Source organism: Delphinus delphis, chromosome 11 (assembly GCF_949987515.2).
Source record: "Delphinus delphis chromosome 11, mDelDel1.2, whole genome shotgun sequence".
Lineage (NCBI taxonomy): Eukaryota > Metazoa > Chordata > Mammalia > Artiodactyla > Delphinidae > Delphinus > Delphinus delphis.
Genome location: NC_082693.1, coordinates 84185418 through 84207365, shown reverse-complemented (window position 1 = coordinate 84207365; position 21948 = coordinate 84185418). Strand labels below are relative to the sequence as shown.

At 45.6% G+C, this 21948-nt stretch overlaps 1 protein-coding gene across 2 annotated transcripts in view; it reads right to left on the bottom strand.

The window, feature by feature from the left end:
* STAB2 (stabilin 2) overlaps positions 1–21948 on the bottom strand; it is a 162721-nt gene that overhangs the window by 42333 nt on the left and 98440 nt on the right. For both annotated transcript variants that reach the window (XM_060025489.1, XM_060025488.1), the window contains 10 exons: positions 17544–17675; positions 14701–14829; positions 13196–13252; positions 12069–12164; positions 10308–10503; positions 8740–8835; positions 5423–5468; positions 4082–4158; positions 1259–1384; positions 388–461 (listed from right to left, as the gene is read on the bottom strand). In XM_060025489.1, coding sequence (XP_059881472.1) covers positions 388–461; positions 1259–1384; positions 4082–4158; positions 5423–5468; positions 8740–8835; positions 10308–10503; positions 12069–12164; positions 13196–13252; positions 14701–14829; positions 17544–17675 — 1029 coding nt within the window. The remainder of the gene's footprint in view (positions 1–387; positions 462–1258; positions 1385–4081; positions 4159–5422; positions 5469–8739; positions 8836–10307; positions 10504–12068; positions 12165–13195; positions 13253–14700; positions 14830–17543; positions 17676–21948) is intronic.

Below are 21948 nucleotides of genomic sequence, written 5' to 3'. Positions count from 1 at the left end.
CTTCTGCTGTGGCACATGCATTTCAGAGCCTCAAGACAGAGAAAAATGGTAAGATTCTGGGCATCAGAAAGCTGAACGAAAGGAGAGCATTGCTGGAGACCTTCTAGGTGCTTCTGGAACCATGTGGTGTTTGCAAATGCCACTTCTTCCCACTCTAGGGAAGGCCCTTCTCCCTGTGCACCCTTTGTCCCCTGCCCCTCTCCCCTTTTCTCCTGCTTCCCAAAGAATGGCATCCTGGGGAATTCTTCCAGAACCTCCTCTAATGTATTTATTTCATGCTGCTGCTCCCTAGAGGTCTGTCCTCAGCCCCTGTCCCTCAGGCCTGGGTCTAACTACCCAGGAATTTGCTCCTAGGAAAACGCAGGCCCCCGCGGAGACACAGCTCACCTGGTTGGGTCCTGTTTGCGTGCACTCTGCGTGCTGGTGACAGCCACCATGGTTCTCCAAGCACGGGTTGATCTCTTTAAAACAAAAAGCAACACCTGGCATGAGAGTCAAGCCTCATTTTTTTTTTTTTTTTTTTTGCGGTACGCGGGCCTCTCACTGTTGTGGCCTCTCCCGTTGCGGAGCACAGGCTCCGGACGCGCAGGCTCAGCGGCCATGGCTCACGGGCCCAGCCGCTCCGCGGCATGTGGGATCTTCCCAAACCGGCGCACGAACCCGTGTCCCCTGCAACGGCAGGCGGACTCTCAACCACTGCGCCACCAGGGAAGCCCAAGCCTCATTTTTTAAGTAAAAAAATGCCTTGAGGTACCAGCCAGGACGGCTAACTGACCGAGGGGAGCAAGTGTCAAGGCGTGATTCGGTTTTCTGACAACGCCGAGGCGGAAGTCACCCAACAGGGAGGGCACCAGCTGTGGTTTCTCAAAACCGGCTCCTCAGAGGCAAGTCTGCGGGCTTGCCTCTGTCCCTCTATTGACTGAATATGAGTGTTTGCAGCCAAGGACTCAAAATAATAGAATTTCGGAGTGCCACTTAACGTGCTGTGAATGAAGAGATGTAGGAATTTAAAAACATATACCACTGGTCACCATCACCGTATAATTGGTTCAGAGAAGAGTCATCAGTAGGTGCTAAATTCAGGAGGACATTTGGTGTGGAGCAGGATACGTGCTTGGTGTTAAGCGTTTCCTAGACGATTGCTTATGGGCAGCAAAGGGGAAACAAGTCAATGTACGGTGGAGAAATCAGACAGCACCTGGACCGAGGGGTCACAATTAAAGGCAGCTGGAAATCGCGGGTGAGGGATGGTACGTACCTATGCACACGATGCCATCGCCAGTATAGCCTGCCTTGCACACACACGCCCGGCTTCCTGGGGTGGTTCTTTTACAGACAGCCCTGCGAGAACAACCTCCATTGCTGATCTCGCAGGCGTTGATTGCTGTAGAAGAGAAAGATGACACAGAGCAGGGCGGGGGGGGGGGGGGGGGGGGAATTGATGCGTTTTTACTTGAATCATTGAGAAACGGAAAATACTCCAAAACGGTAGGCACTGGATTAAATATGGATAGCTCAAAAGGATGCAAAGCACCAGATGCCATTGGTGAATTCTACCAAACGTTTAATAAATGCCAAATTTTCACATACTCTTCTAAAAACTGAAGGAGGAGGGAAGACTCCTCAATTCATTCTGAGACCAGTATTACTGATACCAAAACCAGACAAAGCCATCACTAGAAAAGAAAATGACAGACTGATATCCTTTATGAATATAGATACAAAAACCTCAAGAAAATACTTGCAAATCAAATTCAGCAATATGTAAATAGGATTATATACCATAACCAAGTGGGACTTATGTAGGAATACAAGATGGTTTAACATCCCAAAATCAATTAATGTAATATAGCACATCAGTAGAATTAAAGACAAAAACATGATCATCTCAGAATGAGCAAAAACATTTGTCAAAATTCGATACCATTAATGATAAAAACACTCAACAGACTAGGAATAGAAGGGAACTTCCTTAACCTGATAAACGACATTTTTCATTGATGAAAAACCCACCACTAAAATCATGCTTAATGATGAAAGACCAAATGCTTTCTCCCATGATCAGGAATAAGACAAGGTCTGCTTTTGCCACTTCTGTTCAATACTGTACTGAAGGTTCTGGCCAGGGCAATTAGGCAAGAAAGAAAGAAGAGACATCCGGATTGGAAAAGAAGTAAAACCACTTCTATTTGCAGATGCCATGATCTTGCTATGGAAAATCCTGAGGAATCCACTAAAAACAATTAGAACTAATAAATGGTCCTGGGTAGGACACAGGAACAGTAGGCAAAAATCAATTGTATTTCTGTACAGTAGCAATGAGCAAACTGAAAATGAAATGAAGAAAACAATTCCACTTACAATAGCATTAGAAGATGGACTCCATTTAACAAACTATAAAACACTCTGGAAACTACAAACATTGTTGCAAGGAATAAAAGATGACCTAAATAATGGAAGGACATTCCATGTTCATTGATGGGAAGAATTAATATTGTTAAGAAGGCACTACTCCCCAAATCTGATCTACAGATTCAAGGCAATCTCTGTCAAAATCCTGGCCGACTCCTTTGCATAAATTGACAAGATTATCCTAAAACTCATTTGTAAATTCAAAGGTCCCAGAATAGTCAAAACAATCTCGAAAAAGAAGGACAAGGTTGGAGGACTCATGCTCCCTAATTTCAAAATTTACTACAAAGCTTCAGTGATAAAGACAGTGTGGAACTGGCATAAGGATCTATGTGGAATTGAATTAAGAGTCCAGAAATAAACCCATACATCTAGGGTCAATTGATTTTCCACAAAGATGCCAAGATGTTATTTCAATGGGGGAAAGAATAATTTTTTCAACAAATGCTACCGAGACGACTAGATATCCATATGGGAAAGAATGAATTTGGACCTCACAATATATACAAAAATTAATGCAAAGTGGATCAAAGACCTAGATCCATTTGGAGACCCCAAGATGTGTGTTTGAGTGTTGGCTTGGCCTTCATTCACCATGTGACTTTGGACAAATCACTCAATTAATAAGAACTTTGGGATCCACCTGTATAGGTTTACTTACAGGTTTGGATAATGTATATGAAAATGTTACAGAAATGTTGGTTGTTATATTGTGTCCTCTGCTTTTGTTATTTTTCCCCAAAGCAGGGGGCAAGAGAAACATTACAGTTATTTGCCTTTCCAGCTGTTTTCACTGGCGTGCTGTACACATCCTACTGCAGGGTACATCGGGGACAAATTGGTGCGGTCATTGTCTAGCTCCACCACAATCTGCACTGAAGCCCGCCTGGACACAGTGCTAAGTGTTTCCATTTTTCTAGCACCAAATACGTGTTGGGCACCATGAGAGTATTAGCTCACATTTATCGAGTGCTCTGTGCCAGGGATGTTCTAAGCACTTCACAGGTATTATTTAATTCAGGTTATCATCCAACAATCCAGTGAGGGAGATTCTCTTATGAGCTACAACTTACAGATGACAAAATGATGCAAAGAGCAGTCAAGCCACTTGCCCAAGGTGACACGAACTATAAGAACATAGATTCGAACCCAGGGAGTGTAACGCTGGGGCTGTTTTTAACAGCTGCCTCATTCTGTTGTTGTACGTGGAGAGGTCATTTCATCCCCAAACTACTCTGCGAGGGGAGAGAGTTTTACGTTTACTTTACAAATGAGCTAAGGGAGCCCAGGGTAGTTTAGAGACCCACCCAAGGCCATGTGGGGATTGGGGGGAAGAACCAGGGCTCAAGCCTCTTTCTATCCCCACTCCGGAGTCCCCCCACACAGGCCACATCCTAGGTCAGCCACATCAGTGGTCTCTAAAGCTCTCCAGATGATTCCAATTGTGGCCAAGGCTGGGAGAAAAGAACAGGGGCGGTTGCCCCACACATTCCAAAACCAACACGCCCTATCCGTGAACAGGTGTCCTGCTCCCCGGGCACGATCAGCTGCCCTGTTACGTCCAGTTCACCAGCAATGGTTGGCAGCAGCTGCCCATTTAGTCTGCAGGAACACAGATCCCTCAACAGCTCATGCTATTCTCCTCCCAGCAAATTCCTTCTTGACTTGCCTGTGCAGACCGTCCCGTTCCCTTGGAACCCTGCTGCACATTTGCATGAGGCGGCGACATCTGGACTGAGAAGGCAGCTGCAACAAGAAAGGGCAAGTGGTGTTCGTAGAAAAACGCACAGCACCCCACCACGGGACTCACAATACCCTTCATCCCTAGCATCCCAGCTCTTACCCCCATGAGGCACTCTGAGGTCCCCGCCCAAGGCTTGGGTGGAGAGTCCATCCCTAGCATGGCGCTGCCACAAGCAGCTAAAACTGGAGTCAGTTATCAGGCAAACTACAGAGTGTGTATATGTAGGCATTGGCCCAAGGATAAGGAGGGTAGCTGCCCATCTTTGGAGAGCATCCTATGTGCTGGGAGCTGTGCTTCACACATTATTTTATGTAACCTACACAATATCCAATAGCCCTAACAGGTAGGTATTATCATTATTCCCATTTTACAGATGAGAAAACCAAGGCTTAGAGGCACTAAATAAGTGACTCAAGGTCACACAGTCAATGGAAATGACAGACGCTGATTTGAACTCAGGTCTAACTCCAGCTACTGGGCTCTTGATTAATTAACCCATTAAACCCCTCTGGGAGTTAGGAGTATGAAGTTCCATTATAAAGAAAGAAGGCTTGGCTGTGAATTGCAAGTAAGGTTTGATGAAATGGAGGCCCACCAGCCTCCCTCTGCTTCTGTGGAAGAGTCCCTGTGGCTTGAATGGGGGTAACAACTGGCACTTTGCCAGCATGTCAGGTAACTCAGGTGGCAGCGTGTTCAAAAGGCTGGACCTGCAAGCTGATGGTGGCCTCATTTTTAGTTTCGTACTTAAATTAATCATAAATCCTCAGAAATGGTCTCAGGAAACTATTTCCCTAAAGATAGGGCCTGGGTGGACACATGCTATTAGGAAAAAAAACCCCTTGCATTTTCTCTTTCTGACTGTTCCGATGAACCTAGGGGCAGGACAGGAATAAAGACACAGACGTAGAGAATGGACTTGAGGACACGGGGAGGGGGAAGGGTAAGCTGGGATGAAGTGAGAGAGTAGCACTGACATATATACACTACCAAATGTAAAATCGATAGCTAGTGGGAAGCAGCCGCATAGCACAGGGAGATCAGCTCCGTGCTTTGTGACCACCTAGAGGGGTGGGATAGGGAGGGTGGGAGGGAGACGTAAGAGGGAGGGGATATGGGGATATATGTATGCAAATAGCTGATTCACTTTGTTATACAGCAGAAACTAACACACCATTGAAAAGCAATTATACTCCAATAAAGATGTTTAAAAAAAAACCCCCCAAAAAACCCTTGCATCGCCTCCAAAGGAGGCTAAAGGGGACGTACTTGGCACTGGTGTGGCAGGTCCCATTGCATTCATCTTTTGTGATCTCTGAAAAAGAGAACCAAATGCTGTGTCAGCCCTTCTTTACTAAATCTCACTCAAGAACTTTTAGTACTTGATGCTAGGAAAAGATTTACTTCCTCACAAGTAACTGGTATGCATCACGTGAACTATGTAAAACTATGTGACCATGTAAATCTTTTTTTACCTTGGCTTCTAGGAAGCTCAGAGCCAAATCTGAAGGTCAGTTACACCAATGGAATGTCTCCTGTGTGCCGGTCCCCATGGTAGGTAGTGAGGATGCACATTCCTCCCCGGAGCTTAATTTTCTATTTTATTTATAATTCCTATGTTCCTTATTCTTTCTAATTTTTCATCACCTTGTTACAGAGTGATATAAATAAGCAAATACTAATTCTAATTAAGATGAAGTTGTTGTTGTTATTGTTTTGCATGTGCAGAAACAGTGCAGAGCCTGGCATGCGGCAGGTACTCACCACCTATTTGCCAAATCAGTTCCTAAATTTCCTGGAACAGCATAATGTTTTTACCCTGGATGCCCAGCTAACAGATACTTCCTGGCAGGGGAAGATCCAGAAAGAAATTGTTAGAGACGAGCAAAAGGACCCACAGGGTTGGTTGCTCAGGCTAAGAGCTTTTGAGAAAGAAATCTCATTAGGCCTGGCCAAGAGAAATCTCATTAGGCCTGGCCTGGTTGTATAGAAGGTCCTGAAACAGAGACCTGGCTGCGAAAGTGGTCTGTCTTGTGTCAGAGGGAACATTTACAGGCTCCAGTGGGCTAGAGTAGATGCAATGCAGTTCTGTGCCTTTATGTGTGCTTTTCCTTGAGCCTGAAAATCTCTTTCTCTCCATTCTCTATCTCTGAAATCCCAATCACCTTTTAGGTCCTCCTCTCTGATACCTGCTCTAAACCTTTGAGCCAACTTCAGTTAATTGGAAGTGACTACATGGTGTGCTCTTTTGAAAACGATGTGGTGCCCCTATCTGACCTCAGAGGAAGGAGTGCAATGATCGATGAATGATGTCTGACATGGCTTGGGAGTGGGGAGTTTGCATGCGAACAAAGAACAGTCTAGTCTGGTCTAGAGGCGCTTTACTCTGCACTCTCATATCGCAATTTTCTGAACACGATTGAACATTTATTTCCATTACTAGACTGAAGCCCCTTAAGCAGAGTGTGCAGTGGAGACCAGGCTGGAAAACTGGGTGAGTGCCAATTGGTGAACAGCTCTGTACCACACCTTGCTAAGGTGTGTCTCCTATAGGCAGCGAAGTTTCTCCTACTGGAGGCTATAGAGAATCAGAGCAGGTTGTCAGGTACTGGGGAGGGTGGGTAACAGTGCTGCTATAGTCCAAATGTTTATGTCCCCACTCCCCAACCCATATTTTGAAACCTAATCTGCAACGTGCTGGTACTTGGAGGTCGGGCCTTAGAGAGGTGATTAGGTCATGAGGGTGGAATCCTCACAAACGAAATTAGTGCCCTTATAAAAGAGACCCTGGAGAGTTCCCTTGCCCCTTCTGCCATAACATGAGAAGACGGCCATCTGCAACCCAGAAGAGGGCCATCACTAGAACCCAACCATGCTGGCACTTTGATCCTGAACTTCTAGCCTCCAGAACTATGAGAAATAACTTTCTGCTGTTTATCAGCCACCCAATCTACGATGCTTTGTTACAGTAGCCAGAACAGACTAAGATATCTATGTTTTAGAAAGTTCTGTCTGGCAGCAATGTGGAGTATGGAACGGAGGGAAATAGGACAGGAGGCAAAGAGATGAATCACAAGGCTGCTGGTGAGAGGAGCAGCAGGGGGACGGGCTTGAAAACTTGTCACAGCCTCCAGACTGTTCCCTGTCCCTTTAAATGTGGCTGGTCCTCCCATACACCATGCTCCTATAAGCATATAAATGACAGTCAAGGGTAAACCCCCAGATTAACCCTGGTTGCCACTTATGTCTTGATCTAGGGATTCCCCCAGGCTGTCTTCCTGTTTATGTGACCCTGTTGCTCCCTGCTTCCCTCTCCCAGGCCCTCTGAACCCTGGCTTCACACACCAGCATTTGATATCTGCTCTAGGATGTCTTTTTGGCTCGAGACCACTCACACTTCCGACTTTAGCTTTTCAACAAAATCTGAGTTCTCTTGATTTTAACATAACCTGGAGCTTTGGGCAAAGACACTCCTTCTGACAACCCCACATCCCTGGAGCCCTCATTGGGCTGGCAGGCACCTGTGACTCCTCTCCAGCCCCTGCCCCGGGTGAGGGGGACTCTCTGATACCTGCTTCCAGGGGTATTCTCTCCAACCCAGTGTCAGGGTGATCTTTGTAAAATGCACATCTCATCACATTGCCGCCCTGCTCAAAACCCTTGAATGGCTTCCTGTTGGCTTCAGCAGAAGGTCCGCTCTCCTTAGCCTTTCACGAGCTGACTCCTGCCTACACCTCTAGCCTGTTCTCATCCCACTTTCCTCGTTGCCTCTACATCCCTCCCATTCTGCAGTCCTTTGGTCCTGTAGATGTGCAGAGCCTTCCCACATCTTTGGGCTGGGCCACGAGCTTCTTTCTGCCTGAAATTCTCTCCCCTCTCATCACTCTCATGGGGGCACATTAGGAGTCATCAGTGCAGCGTGGGGGGCTGGGGAAAATGAGCCTGCTCAGACCCTACTCGGGGGGAAATAAATTGATACAGTCTCTGGAGGACAACTTGGCAGTAAGCAGCAAAACTTTCCCCCAAACTGCCAACTTCTAACTCACCATCTCAAGGAATTTAACCAAATAAATTAATAAGACAAATGCAAATATATATACGAATATATATATATATATGAACGAGATACTCATTGCAGCATTGTTTATGATAGCAGAAAATTGATTTTAAGAGGCATGGTACAATCAGATAATGGGATATTGTATAGAAATTAAGAAAAATGATATTTACCTATAATTATTCACATGAAAAGATACTGATTATATACATTGTGAAGTGAAAGAGTAGGTTACAAAACTGTGTGAAGAGTACAGTCCCATACACACATGTATATACCTAGAACAAGGCTGGAAGGCCAATACAAAACACTAATGATTGTTTTGTCCCTGTCTTGGGAGTATGAGTAATTTTTATTTTCTTTTTAATGCTTTTCCTTATTTTACAATCTTTTTGGCTGCAAGTAGGAATTACCTTATCGCCAAAGGAAGAAATAAAGATGCCATTTCTATTTTAGAAGGAGAAAAACATGTAGCTGCTGAGAAGTGAGGCTAAGAACAGATCATAAGTACCGAAAGGCTGGCTCTTACCATCGTCACATCTCACTCCTCGCCAGCCCACATCGCAGTCGCAGGAGCCGTCACCCGCGGGTCCTTGACTGCATCTCCCATGGACACAAGTACACGCTAAGTGGAAAAACACCCACACATTGTTAGACTTCTGACCCGTGTTCAACAATTCACTTTACATCTAATACTAAGGTTCACTTCGGTGCACGTAATTCTACTGTCTGGTTCTAGATGATCGTTGTAGCTCATGGGTTTGGGGGGTGGATTCCCAGGAAGGGCGGGGGCATAGGAGGGAGCTAACAGGTGAATTAGGTCATGCTTCAACAAAGACCACCGTCTGGGGACCGTGTAGCACTGTGGGCCAGTGACCCAAGCAGTGTGAGAGTGTTTTTGGCTGAGGTTATCTGAGGAATCGTGGTTATACGGGACCCATTTGGGACGCAGTCATGTTTGTCCCCTGAGAGTAGGCTTCAGAGAGAAGCCCACTCGGTTCCTATAAAGCCGGTGCACCACCACCTTCTTGGACAACACAGAAATGCCGATTCCTTGGTTACGCAGCAACACTGTGAACCTCTTTGAGAACTGGATGAAAGTTAAGGATGCCTTCCTCAGAAGAAAGCATTCAACCTTGGGGGTGTGCTGGACCCCATGAGGGTCATCTGTGGATCCTAGGTTAGGAAATCCTGCATAAATGCAAGCAGATAATTCTTCCATATAACACAGAAAAAAATCAGCACTATAATGCCAATTATATATTATACGATCCGATTATAATGACTCAATTATATATTGATTTTGTTTGGCTTGGACTAGCTGTTGAGAAAACAGCGATAGCCAGGTCAAATATGTAGTTTTTAATACAAAGTAGAAAAAAATGCTTTGTTTTCCCATCATGGATTAGAAAACCCCTTCTCCACGTCAGCCCGCTCAGAGGTGTGTATCCCTGGGCACGAGAAAGTCAGGGTGAGAGAATGCAGATGATTCGGCTAAAACAGATCATGATTTTTGTGAAGACAACGTAAAGCATGTGTCCGGCAGAGGATGAATCAATAGAGTGACCTTCACGTAAGGGACAGGATTCAAGAACGAAGCTTTGGAGGGAAGCAGGGTGTGCATTCCAATCTCATCAGGTGTGACCTTGGGGGAAGTCATTCAACCTCTTTGCCTTAAGTCCTCATTTGTAAAACGGGGATACGAATACTCAACTATACACGGCTCCTGTATGGGTTAAATGAGATGATGTGCACAGATCTGCTTTTCAAACGATCAAGCAATGTCCAAAACAGAGCGTACCCACAGAGGACCGGCACACGCAGGCAAATACAGAAATGTGGCTGAGTTGGAGAATGTCAGTGAGCGATTGGGGAGGGTTGATAAGTCCAGGTTAGTAACTGAACATGTTTGGAATCAGTGCCCATTGCAAATTACACAACACAGAAGTTCTTGTAATTCACATGATAATGGGCGGGATTCCAGTCTGCCCCCACCTCCCCAGACAGGCTGGTGAGGGAGCACGTGCCGAATCACTCTTTTCTCCTGCATTTCCGGCTGGTTTCGGGCAGCCTGCCTGGGTCAGGGAGGGTGCGCACCTTGGTCGCAGTGGATGCCGTACTTGCCCTCCATGCAGGTCTCACAGGCTGTCCCGCTGAAGCCCTCGCCACACACACACGTGCCCGTGCCGTTGACTCCGTCCAAACAGATTCCGTTCCCAAAGCAGACGTTCTCGGCTTTTCCTGGGCAGGGCTGGCACTGGGGACCAAAGTAGCCCGCACAGCATTCTCTCGTCTGAAACAGAAGGACCAGGCTGGGCTTGGACAAGGCCACACATCCATCCTTTGGTTTTGTCCAGCCATGGTGTGGACATCCTGCAGGTGGGACTGGATGTGTGTCCGTAGCTTTGATCCCTCATGGAGGGGTTGGGAGGGATGGGGAGAGCAGCCCCCGAGAACCAGGTGAGGCTATGCAATTTCCAGGCGTGCCAGGAGCCGCGTGGAGGCTTCTGCCGAGGAGGCAGGAAGGAGGGGAAGGAAAAAGGCAAGCAGGGGGAGAGGACAAAGAAAAGCGAGAAAGAAGAGGGGCAGCAGGAACAAAGTAAAAACAATGCAAGTGATGCCAGAGGGGCCCTCGCCATCCCCAAACCTGGCACCTTTGCGTTGTGTGTTATTTCACCTGGTACTGAAGGTTGGGAGGTGGGTGAGACCTTTGACATTCCATGAATGACTCTCTTTGAGTTCAGGGAAGCCCTGCAGGATATCTGCTCGCTTGCGCCTGCCTTTATTCTTGAGTGCGTTAAAACACAAGATCTCCTGCAGCTGCAAGCTCCGCAACTTAAGGGCCAAATCAGCTGCCTCTGCAGCATAGGCAGAGGCTGCGTCTAGTCTTCGGCAAAAGCAGCAGGACAGTACATTATAAAGACTTTCCTGCAGATTCCAAAATTACAGGTCAGAGGTGCCTAGCTCTGGGGTCCCGCTTTCTAAATGACCAGGTGCACCTGTTCGTTCCCTGGAGAGCTGCCCATTTCCTGTCTCTTTCGCTCACGGGGCGTTTGTGAGAACAGGGAGATCCTCTTAGCCTCTCAGTCCCTCTATTTCTTCTTCTTCTTTTTTTTTTTTTTTTTGCGTTACGCGGGCCTCTCACTGCTGTGGCCTCTCCCATAGCGGAGCACAGGCTCCGGACGCGCAGGCTCAGCGGCCATGGCTCACGGGTCCAGCCGCTCCGCGGCATGTGGGATCGTCCCAGACCGGGGCATGAACCTGCGTCCCCTGCATCGGCAGGCGGACTCTCAACCACTGCGCCACCAGGGAAGCCCCCCTCTTTTTCTTCATCAGGCAACAGAATATTGCAGCTTTCACCAATGGGCTGACTTGCAGAGCTGTCCTGAATTTTAGTGCTACCGCTACTACTCTGAAAGACAGTGGTAATGAAGATGATAAGGAGGAAGGGGAGGTGGCAGAAAGAATACATGCAAAGGGGGACTTCCCTGGTGGCACAGTGGTTAAGAATCCACCTGCCAATGCAGGGGACATAGGTTTGATCCCTGGTCCGGGAAGATCCCACATGCCGTGGAGCAACTAAGCCCGTCCGTCACAACTACTGAGCCCACGTGCCACAACTACTGAAGCCCGCATGCCTAGAGCCCGTGCTCCACAACAAGAGAAGCCACCGCAATGAGAACCTGCACGCTGCAACGAAGAGTAGCCCCCGCTCACTGTAACTAGAGAAACCCTGTGTGCAGCAACGAGCGGCCAAAAAAAAAAAACATGGAAAGGCACTTTGAAAAGTATAACACATGATTACATTTCTCAATGCTGCTGCAGTAGTTAGAAGGCTTATTAAATCATTATACTCACAGTGACAGTTTTCACACACTTTGGCTGGCACCCAATGAACAGGGATCGCTTGCCCATGAAATAAATGGTATAGAGACATCTCTTCGTCTCTGCACCCTATGAAATAATAATGATTATATCAGCTTTTCAGTTAGAACAAAGCTTTCCAATCTCTAAAAGCAAGTAGGTGGGTGGCACATTGCTGTCTCTCTAACTGAAATGTTCTGGAAAAGGAGGGGGCTGGCTTCTTGGAGCTGTTTCATAAGAAAGAAAATGCAAAATCACAATGTTGGCTGCCAGAATACCAGGTGGCAAAATTCAGATAATTATCCCTTATGGTAGTACGATGTAAAAAGAACTTTTCTTTAGAACCATTTCAAGTTAGGAAGAATCACAGAGTCAATCAGATGAAAACGTCCTTCCAACATTCCACGTTGAGATGGGGCTTGGTTTCTGTTTATTTATTGGTTGATATTCTGCCTTGGTCTGAGCCAAGATTAAGGCTGCTTACAAAGACTTCTAATATACAAGATTAAATGCAAACTCAAGTGAGAAGAGTCAGCATTGTTAGCTATAAATTACTATTATGCAACGGAAGGTACATGAGAGTTGATCCTTTGTAATGGTTGGAGCATCATCAGAGCTAGCTCTTGCAATAAACAGCTATAAGAAATACAGATGGGTAGTTAATTCAAAGACATGTCTACCTCCCCGCAGGTCTGTCATGTGTTTCTTAGAGAAAGTTGGTTGTAACTTCAACTGTAAAGGGAATCGGGAAGGTGGGACTCCTCCAGGTTGGATACCGAGTTGGATATGGAGTTTGCCTCCTTTGATAAGCTTTCTTGCTCCTGTCTTTAACCAGCTACTGGAATATGAAAGATGTAGAAAGTGAAAAATCCCTTCCTGCACTGGGCGTTGGTTGAGATGAACCCTTGTTTCTATTTATGTATTAATTAAATTTTTGCTTTGGTCCAAAAAAAATGGATTTAAGACTTTAGAAAGATGCATATAAGGTAAGAAGGTAAGATTAAATTAAAATCAAGTGAAGGAATGAAAGCAGTGAAATGAGTCGTGCTTGAGACGCATTTTCTAATTTGGACCTCCCTGGGATCCAGAAACAGTTTTATCAAAGCAGACAAAATACTTACTAGTGGTTTAGTTCCAAACGGGCAGATCGGCTGCTGGGGACACTTCCCACACTTTCCCTTAGTAAAACACAACCAAAGTGAATATCTCATGGTTATTACATTTAGTGCAAAATGAGGCTACAAATATTTTCCAGACATGGCGCTGGAGGTTTTAGGCTATAAAACTGAAAACCAGAAGCTCGTCTGGTCAACCTCTTTAATGTCCTTTGAGACAAACACTTCAACTACTTCGGGTTGTGGACACTGGAGCATCACTTTCTCTACTATACACTCCAGATGCTCATAATCTTGTAACCTGTGGGGGGGTCTTAACTCACTTAAATCCTAATTCCTTTAACAACAACTCTCATTTATTGAAAACCCACTACTCAGTGGATTGGGCCGGATTCAGAGACTAAAGGATGCATCACGCCCAGCGCCCAGCCATGGGGTCCGCGTGGAGATAATATTCACTATCGTAAATAAAAGAGCACGAGTTAAGAATGACAGGCACTTTTAAGTGCAGCCTGTTCCTAAAACAGAAGGAGACCAATGTGACTAGTTCTTAACTTGGCACCTACTGGACAGTATTGTGTGGTCGTTCACAGTTCTGGCTCTAGGGCCAGACTGCCTGGATTTGAACGCCTTCCCTGACACTGGCTAGCTCTGTGACACTGCGGGTGTTACTCAACCTCTCTGGGGCTCATTTTTCCCCATCTGAAAAATGGGCGGAGTAATAGTACCTGCGTTGAAGGGTGTTGTGAGGGTTACCTAATACATGTAGAATGTTTAGAGCAGTGCCTGGCACATAAAAAGTGCCCAGTAAATTTCAGCAGTTATTACTATTATTGAGAGACCCTACACCATCTCATGGACTAAAAAGTCTCCATTACTGCATCCTATATTATACTGAAATGACCCATTTCCATATTGTCTCTGCTGCTAGACCAGGCTTGGCCAAATCCTGTCATGGGTGCACCACACCCTGCCTCCCCCGCTCCCGTGCCTGTGCTGGGTGTGGCACGTTTTCCCTTTGAGGAAGGCTGGTGGCTCCAGAAGCCTCCTCCCTCCACAACATAACCCTCCAGGCAGCCTTTCAAGGCGCTAGACTGTGAGCCCACTGAGGGCAGGGGTCATGTCTTATTTATCTTTGTGGAGCCACAGCCAAGTATGCTCCTTGGCATTTAGAGATGTTCATGCAGTGTTGTTTGTTTTTTTGCGGTACGCGGGCCTCTCACTGTCGTGGCCTCTCCCGTCGCGGAGCACAGGCTCTGGACGCGCAGGCTCAGCGGCCGTGGCTCACGGGCCCAGCTGCTCCGCGGCATGTGGGATCTTCCCGGACCGGGGCACGAACCCGTGTCCCCTGCATCGGCAGGTGGACTCTCAACCACTGCGCCACCAGGGAAGCCCTCATGCAGTGTGTTTTGAACTGAATTGAGATACTCTGATAGATGAGTCCTATGCTCAAAATTATAAAAAATAAGTCAACACTCTTTAGCTCATCATTGGCCTCGGATAGAACTTACTCGTAGGATAGTAGTGTCATTAATATCACATCTATTCTTCTGAATTTCCAGAACTTTCCCCAAGCCATGGATCACTCCCTTGTCAGTGGCTACATTGGTGTAGTTTATCGGAGCCTCATTTACGTAGAGCTGTGAACAGAGGGTTAACTGTAAGTTTTTACTACAGTGATTTTAAGGGAAATAAGGACGATGGGGATTGGAGGATATCAATATGACAACGGCCTAGGAGATATTCCAAAAGTCACCTGGCAGGTAGCACAGTGTAGTGGAGAGAGCTCTGCCCTAGGAGAGGGGAGTCTGAGTGACAGTCGTGCATCTGACACCTTCCAGCTGTGTGACCTTGGGCTAGTTGCTTTTCCTCTGTGAATCTCAATTTCCCCTTTTGTAAAAGGAAGAGGTTGTTCTAGATGATCTCTAAGGTTTCTCTCCACCCTTCAAATGATCGGTTTTTATTGTTTAAAAATTCTGAGTCATGATCGTTATGTTAGTGCCCCTGATAAATCGGCTCCATGGACGATGGATGTGCTTGGCTGTGCTGGTTATTGGTGGTCCAGGAGGTGTGGATGCCTTCCAAAGCCAAGACATGGAGAACGAAACTCAGTGTCCTTTTAGCGTATCTCTACTTCCTGGTTCATTTGCAAGCACCCCTAAGTAAGGCTAAGTGGCTGTTATATAAGAATAAAAACAACTAGCATATTTGAGTGTTTTAGAGTTTGTAAAAAGTGTTCCACCAGATAGCATTATTTCCCAGCGTGAGGAGACTGCTCTGAGGTCTGCATTACCATACCATGTTTCCCTTGGGGCTTCTTAGGAGTTCATGGTATGTTTGTATTGTCTTTGCCTTGCGTGTCCCTAAGCATCTAAGACACGGGAACGAAATTTCTAAATGTTGCCAAATTAAATTCAACTTTGAATTGTAACTTGTTTTGTTTCGATTTTTTAAATGGGAGCATACCTTAATGATTGCTTAGCAAAATAAGTAAAGCCATTCATTCATTCATTAATATAACTAATATAACTGAAAACAAATGGTTGTTTGAAAAATTGGGGGGTGGTGTGTGTGTGGGGGGTGTGTAGCAGGGCTGAGGTTGGGAGAAGAGGGAATTCTTTATTGTACTAAACAGATGTCAACTTCATATCTCATAAGGGTTTAAAAATGATTAACATCTCTCAAACTCCCCACTGCGTCACGGTTAAAATGACTCTGCTAAGTGTTTAAATTTGAACTTCCACTGACTGTTAAAGTCCCTGATGATTTACTTGGAGTCAAGCGAATTTCCACTGGACGTTGGGATAAATCACGGCTAAGGTCCACAGAAGTGGTCCAGGGTCCGTGTAGACTCGGAAAAGAAGCAGGGGGCCTTACTTGTGGCGTCAAACGGTTATTGCAAAACAAATTTGTAGAATTCCAAGACGTTGAGCTATTTTAAAATATCAAAATGGCAGAACTTTGGATGCTGTAATACTGTTGATTTGGCATTAGAAAAAGTCTGAATCATTTTTATTGTGAGATGTATTCGAAGAATTACGGGTTGCATTAAAATTTTGAGCTGAACACAAGTTTACTCAGAGAGCATTTTTCTACATCTTCTTTGTCCTGAGAGTAAATGAGTTATCAATAAAAGCAAAGCCTCTACTGTAAGATCGAACTATTTGTTTACTGTAAGATAAAGCCTCTATTGTAGAAAGGAAAAAAAAAAAAGCTCTAGATCAAAGACTTTCCAAACACATGAAAAATAAATGTTACAGAATCAAAACTGATTCAACTAACTGCACTGGAATATTCAGCTCTACATGATGAAATAAAAGATGACATAGATTAAAAACAAAAATGTAAGGTCTTTACCAACAAAAATTGCCTTACCTGCAAAAAAAAAGAAAATGTATTTGAAAGGATCTCCTCAAAATTATTGCACAATAGGTAGGATTATTTATAGGAGTCAGAGGGAAATATTTGGAGTTAGATTATTCCCTAAGTAATGAAGAACCATGAAGACTTTGTTTTTTTTAACCCAAGCATGTTGAAAGAAAAACTGTACACAAAATTCACTTGTACTTCAATGATGATAACACTGAGAAAATTATTTTCAAAACTGCACTTTTTTACAGGGACCAATTATTATTGCTTAAAAATTTGCAATTAAACTTTCTTTACTTTAATATAGTGCTTAGTTTATCCTAAATAATCATTTGTTTTTATTAATTTTTCTTATGAGAATGTATACTAGAGTTATGTAGTGAATTTCTTGTTGAATTTTCAGATTGATTGATGTTTGAAGTAGGTACAAAGAATTTTATATTGAAATACTTAAAATATGTATTTAGTCTCAATTCTTTCTACGAATTCTAAACACTTTAAGTACTTAGGGGTTGTGTGAGATTAATACTGGAATACTGGTATGGGGGTCAGTTGGTCCGAGGTCTGCAGTCTGTATGATCAAGCAATGATAATAATGTTTATTCATTTAGCTGCTGGAGTCCGTGAGGCTCCTTATACCCTGGGGCCAGTGCCACTTCCTGGGCGTCAGGTTTTGCTGCCGGGTTCCCTTCCCTCTTGGAGGTGGCTTGGGGGGCTGTTTGTTTGTTAGGAATCAGAACTGAAGGGCACCTGTGACTGCTGGGATTCAATCCCATCGTCAGCCAGGCCACACTGATGATTTGGTGACGGGGAAGGGGAAGGGGAGCTTCCCAGTCTGGCTGAGTCATTACTTTACGGTGAAACACAGACAACTGTCTTCTGTAGAGAAGGCTTAGGAAGTGCTGGGGAGATTATGCAACGCAAAAGTGATGACGGACATGGAGCTAGGACACCCGCCTGTGGGTTTTAAGGGAAAGGATCGCACCTGGTCATCGCGGAGGAAGAAGCCAAGGAGGTAGGAGAAGCCCAGCATGGTCTCCCGATGCATGCCGTTGTGCAAGTCATTTTTCAGCAGTTTCTCCTCCAAGACCACGTGATACTTGAGTACGTCCTCCTCCTGGACAACACACAGAAGGGAAAGTCAACCCACAAATCAGCCGGTCCCCGGGCACTTACTGGGCGACCCTGATGTCCAGGCACCGTGGGGTTTAAGAGCAATAGCTTGTTGAACTGGAAATTTCACCCGAGGCATCAGGGCACAGTAGATAATAAATACCAAACCCGAGACAGATCACCTTGGGGAACCTGCAGACTTTCCATGTAGGATGGTCAGGAACTCACTACGGGACCCTAAAACCCAGAGTGAGGGCAGAAAAGGTTGGGGGGGATTTTAAAGTTGATTTCTTTGGTGAGAACAGCTGTGAAGAGAGTCCTCACACCCCAGCCTGCCTTTCACCTCAGGGGTCATGAGAGGAGGCTCAATGGGGTATTTCAAAGGGCTTGATCTGTGTCCTCTGCAGACAGGGTAGTCTGTGGGGTGTCACTCAGGCCTGAGCAATCTTGTGCCAGGGACTGCTGGCAGGTTGACCCCCAGCGGAGGGGGCAGGCTGTCACCGCACGGAGACAGGCCTGCACTCCCAGCACTGACATGGGACAAGAGAGTACAGGTGTCCTGTGGACCAGAGGGTTGGCCGTGTCTGAGAGAGCTGGTGCCTCAGGTCCTATCCTGGATGGCTTTCTGGAAGGGCAGACGGGCCTCCCCAGGGGAAAGGCTGGAGGTGACCTCTGGACGCTGAGGGTCCACTGGGAAAAAAAGTGGCTGTAGGAAGAGACGCATGCACACAGGTGGGGGGAACTGCAGTCAGAGACCACCAGGGATGGGTGGGGTCTCCAAAGAACCCATCAGAGAGCGAGCGAGCAATGGCATCTCAAGACGGCACCAGTTAGATAAGAACTTCCTACCCTCTTAACATCTCTTCCCGACCATCAACAGGTCCTAACTGCAAACCCGGTGAGACCAAAGCTGAATTCAGTAAGATCAGGAAAGGAAATAGAAGCGTCACATGGGGAAGGAGAGATGGTGAATTACTGTCTCAGCTCCAAACCACCCTCTACACTCTTTCTGCGGTGGAGCTGGGACCACAGCCCACGCTTCTCCTCTGCCAGGTCTCCTGTTTGGCGCCACCAGTGGAAAGTGCTCGAGGGAGACCGTGAGGCCTGTTAGAGGGATCTCCTCTTCCTGCATGCTTCCTGGTCCTGGGGGCATCACCCCAGCTGCACTTCATCGCCCTGCCAGCAGCAGCTGGATCCGAGCGGCAGAGGCCTGTCACTCCCAGACTGGCCTTATCATGTCCCCCTTCTCCCAAGACGCCAGCACCAGCTGGGCAATGGCATCTCCGAGACGCCTGGGTCTTGGACCCCAGGGACCCTCCTCCAATGTCAGAGCCACAAGCCTCAAGCCTCAGAGGTCTGCGTTACAGCTCCTCCAGGCTCCTCCAGATTTCTGACGTTTAGTTGTTCTGACCTCTTTCCTCTGTTCTCCCAGCCTTTGGGGTTATAGATGCTTCTATGCTATCTCTTTTTTACCTTTCAATTATATTTATATACCTTTATATATTTTATTTATATACCTTTATATACCTTATATATATTTATATACCTTTATATACCTTTATATTTTTTACCTTTCAATTATATTTATGTAATTTTATACCCAATAAACAATTCATAACATTGAATTCTCTCTGGTATGGTTTCCGTCTCCTGATGGACCTTGATTTTTTTTTTTTTTTTAGCTATCATTTTTACCTTTCCATACTGATTTTTTTTTCATGGAAAGGCATTTTATTTTAAATACAGCAGTGTGTACATATCAATCCCAAACTCCCAGTCTATCCCTCCTGCCACCCTCTGATGGACCTTGATTGATTCAAGGACCAAACCCCCTCCTCTAGTTTCCTTTCTGGACAAAGCCCAGCATGGAGCAGTGAGGAAAGAAGATTTAATTCTAAATTCAATTCAAAATGTCGATTTTTACAAGGAGCTGGATTTTTTTTTTTTTTTACTTAATTGAGACGGTGTTTGTGACTTACAGTGATGATAGGACTTTCTGGGGAAGCAGAAAGGCTAAGACCAAAAGACAACCCTCAGAATGGGAGAAAATATTTGCAAATGAAGCAACTGACAAAGGATTAATTTCCAAAATTTACAAGCAGCTCATGTAGCTCAATAGCAAAAAAAACCCAACCCAATCCAAAAATGGGCAGAAGACCTAAATAGACATTTCTCCAAAGAAGATATACAGACTGCCAACAAACACATGAAAGAATGCTCAACATCATTAATCATTAGAGAAATGCAAATCAAAACTACAATGAGATATCATCTCACACCAGTCAGAATGCCCATCATCAAAAAATCTAGAAACAATAAATGCTGGAGAGGGTGTGGAGAAAAGGGAACCCTCTTGCACTGCTGGTGGGAATGTGAATTGGTACAGCCACTATGGAGAACAGTATGGAGGTTCCTTAAAAAAACTACAAATAGAACTACCATATGACCCAGCAATCCCACTACTGGGCATATACCCTGAGAAAACCATAATTCAAAAAGAGTCATGTACCAAAATGTTCATTGCAGCTCTATATACAATAGCCTGGAGATGGAAACAACCTAAGTGCCCATCATCGGATGAATGGATAAAGAAGATGTGGCACATATATACAATGGAATATTACTCAGCCATAAAAAGAAATGAAATTGAGCTATTTGTAATGAGGTGGATAGACCTAGAGTCTGTCATACAGAGTGAAATAAGTCAGAAAGAGAAAGACAAATACTGTATGCTAACACATATATATGGAATTTAAGGGAAAAAAATGTCATGAAGAACCTAGGGGTAAGACAGGAATAAAGACACAGACCTACTAGAGAATGGACTTGAGGATATGGGGAGGGGGAAGGGCGAGCTGTGACAAAACAAGACAGTGGCATGGACATATATATACACTACCAAACGTAAGGTAGATAGCTAGTGGGAAGCAGCCGCATAGCACAGGGAGATCAGCTCGGCGCTTTGTGACCACCTGGAGGGGTGGGATAGGGAGGGTGGGAGGGAGGGAGACACAAGAGGGAAGAGATATGGGAACATATGTATATGTATAGCTGATTCACTTTGTTATAAGGCAGAAGCTAACACACCATTGTAAAGCAATTATATCCCAATAAAGATGTTAAAAAAAGAAAAAAAAAGGCTGCGGGATTGCCTGAGGGTTTATCCCAGGGCAGGAGAAGAATATTCCCCACTGAACAGGTTCAAAGGGCTGGGGGTGAGGAGACACAGTGAAGAGGACTTCCACTTCCATCCCAGGAGTCCTGCTTGCTCAACACGGCAGTTACAAAAGCCTAACACACGGTTCCTCCCTTCACAGAGTTTTCATCCAATTGGAGAGCTAAGACACACCTGCCTGAAAAAACAGTTCCTTATACCAGGTGTGTAAGTGCTGAAGGGCGTACTAATGGTCTGAATTCAGAGGCAGGAGAGATTTTCTGCAGCTCAGGGGCCAGAGCCAGCTTGTCTGAGGAGGTGAGACTGGACTTGAAGAATGGGTATATGTATAGCTGATTCACTTTGTTATAAAGCAGAAACTAACACACTATCATAAAGCAATTATACTCCAATAAAGATGTTAAAAAAAAAAGAATGGGTGGGGAGGTTTCAGGAGGCATCGAAGGAGGAAGGGCAGCCTTCCTGACTGAGGGGGCAGGGGTGTGTGTGTGTTTGTTTGTGTAGATAGGAGCAAGGTACTGAACATGCCTTTGCTTTCTTTAGGGTCTGTATGACATCACTCTGGTTAGACCACATGGTATCTGCAGAGAATGGATGGGAGACAGCAGTGGGCCCAAGGGTGGCTTAGCGGGACTTCAAGTATCAGCCCCCATCTCCTTAGCATCCTCATCTCAGTCACCCTATATAAAGAGAGAAGTGAAAACAGCGTGCTTGCTGTGCAGTTACAGCTTTAAACTTGGGGCTGGGTGCAGGGCACCCCTGGGATCCTTCTAAATGGAAATTCTGGCGCCAGCACTGAATAGAAGGTACTCGTGGCCAGTTTATGGAGACCCTAAGAAGCTGGGGAGGTAGCTTGGACTTAGTCATTCAGGAAATGGAGATCCACCCAAGGGTTTTGAGCCAGAGAGTGACAGGACTGGAGCTTTCAATTATTTCACGAAGTCTTTTGACAAGTTCTGACTGTTCAGCCCCAGATGTTAGGAATCAGGGAAGACAGAGACGGGGAGAATAGGAGGAAGACAGAGACAGTGCACTCCCTCTAGGTCTCAGCTGCTGACAGCTCACTGCATGGGACCTGGGAGAAGCCAGGGAGGGGAGGAGG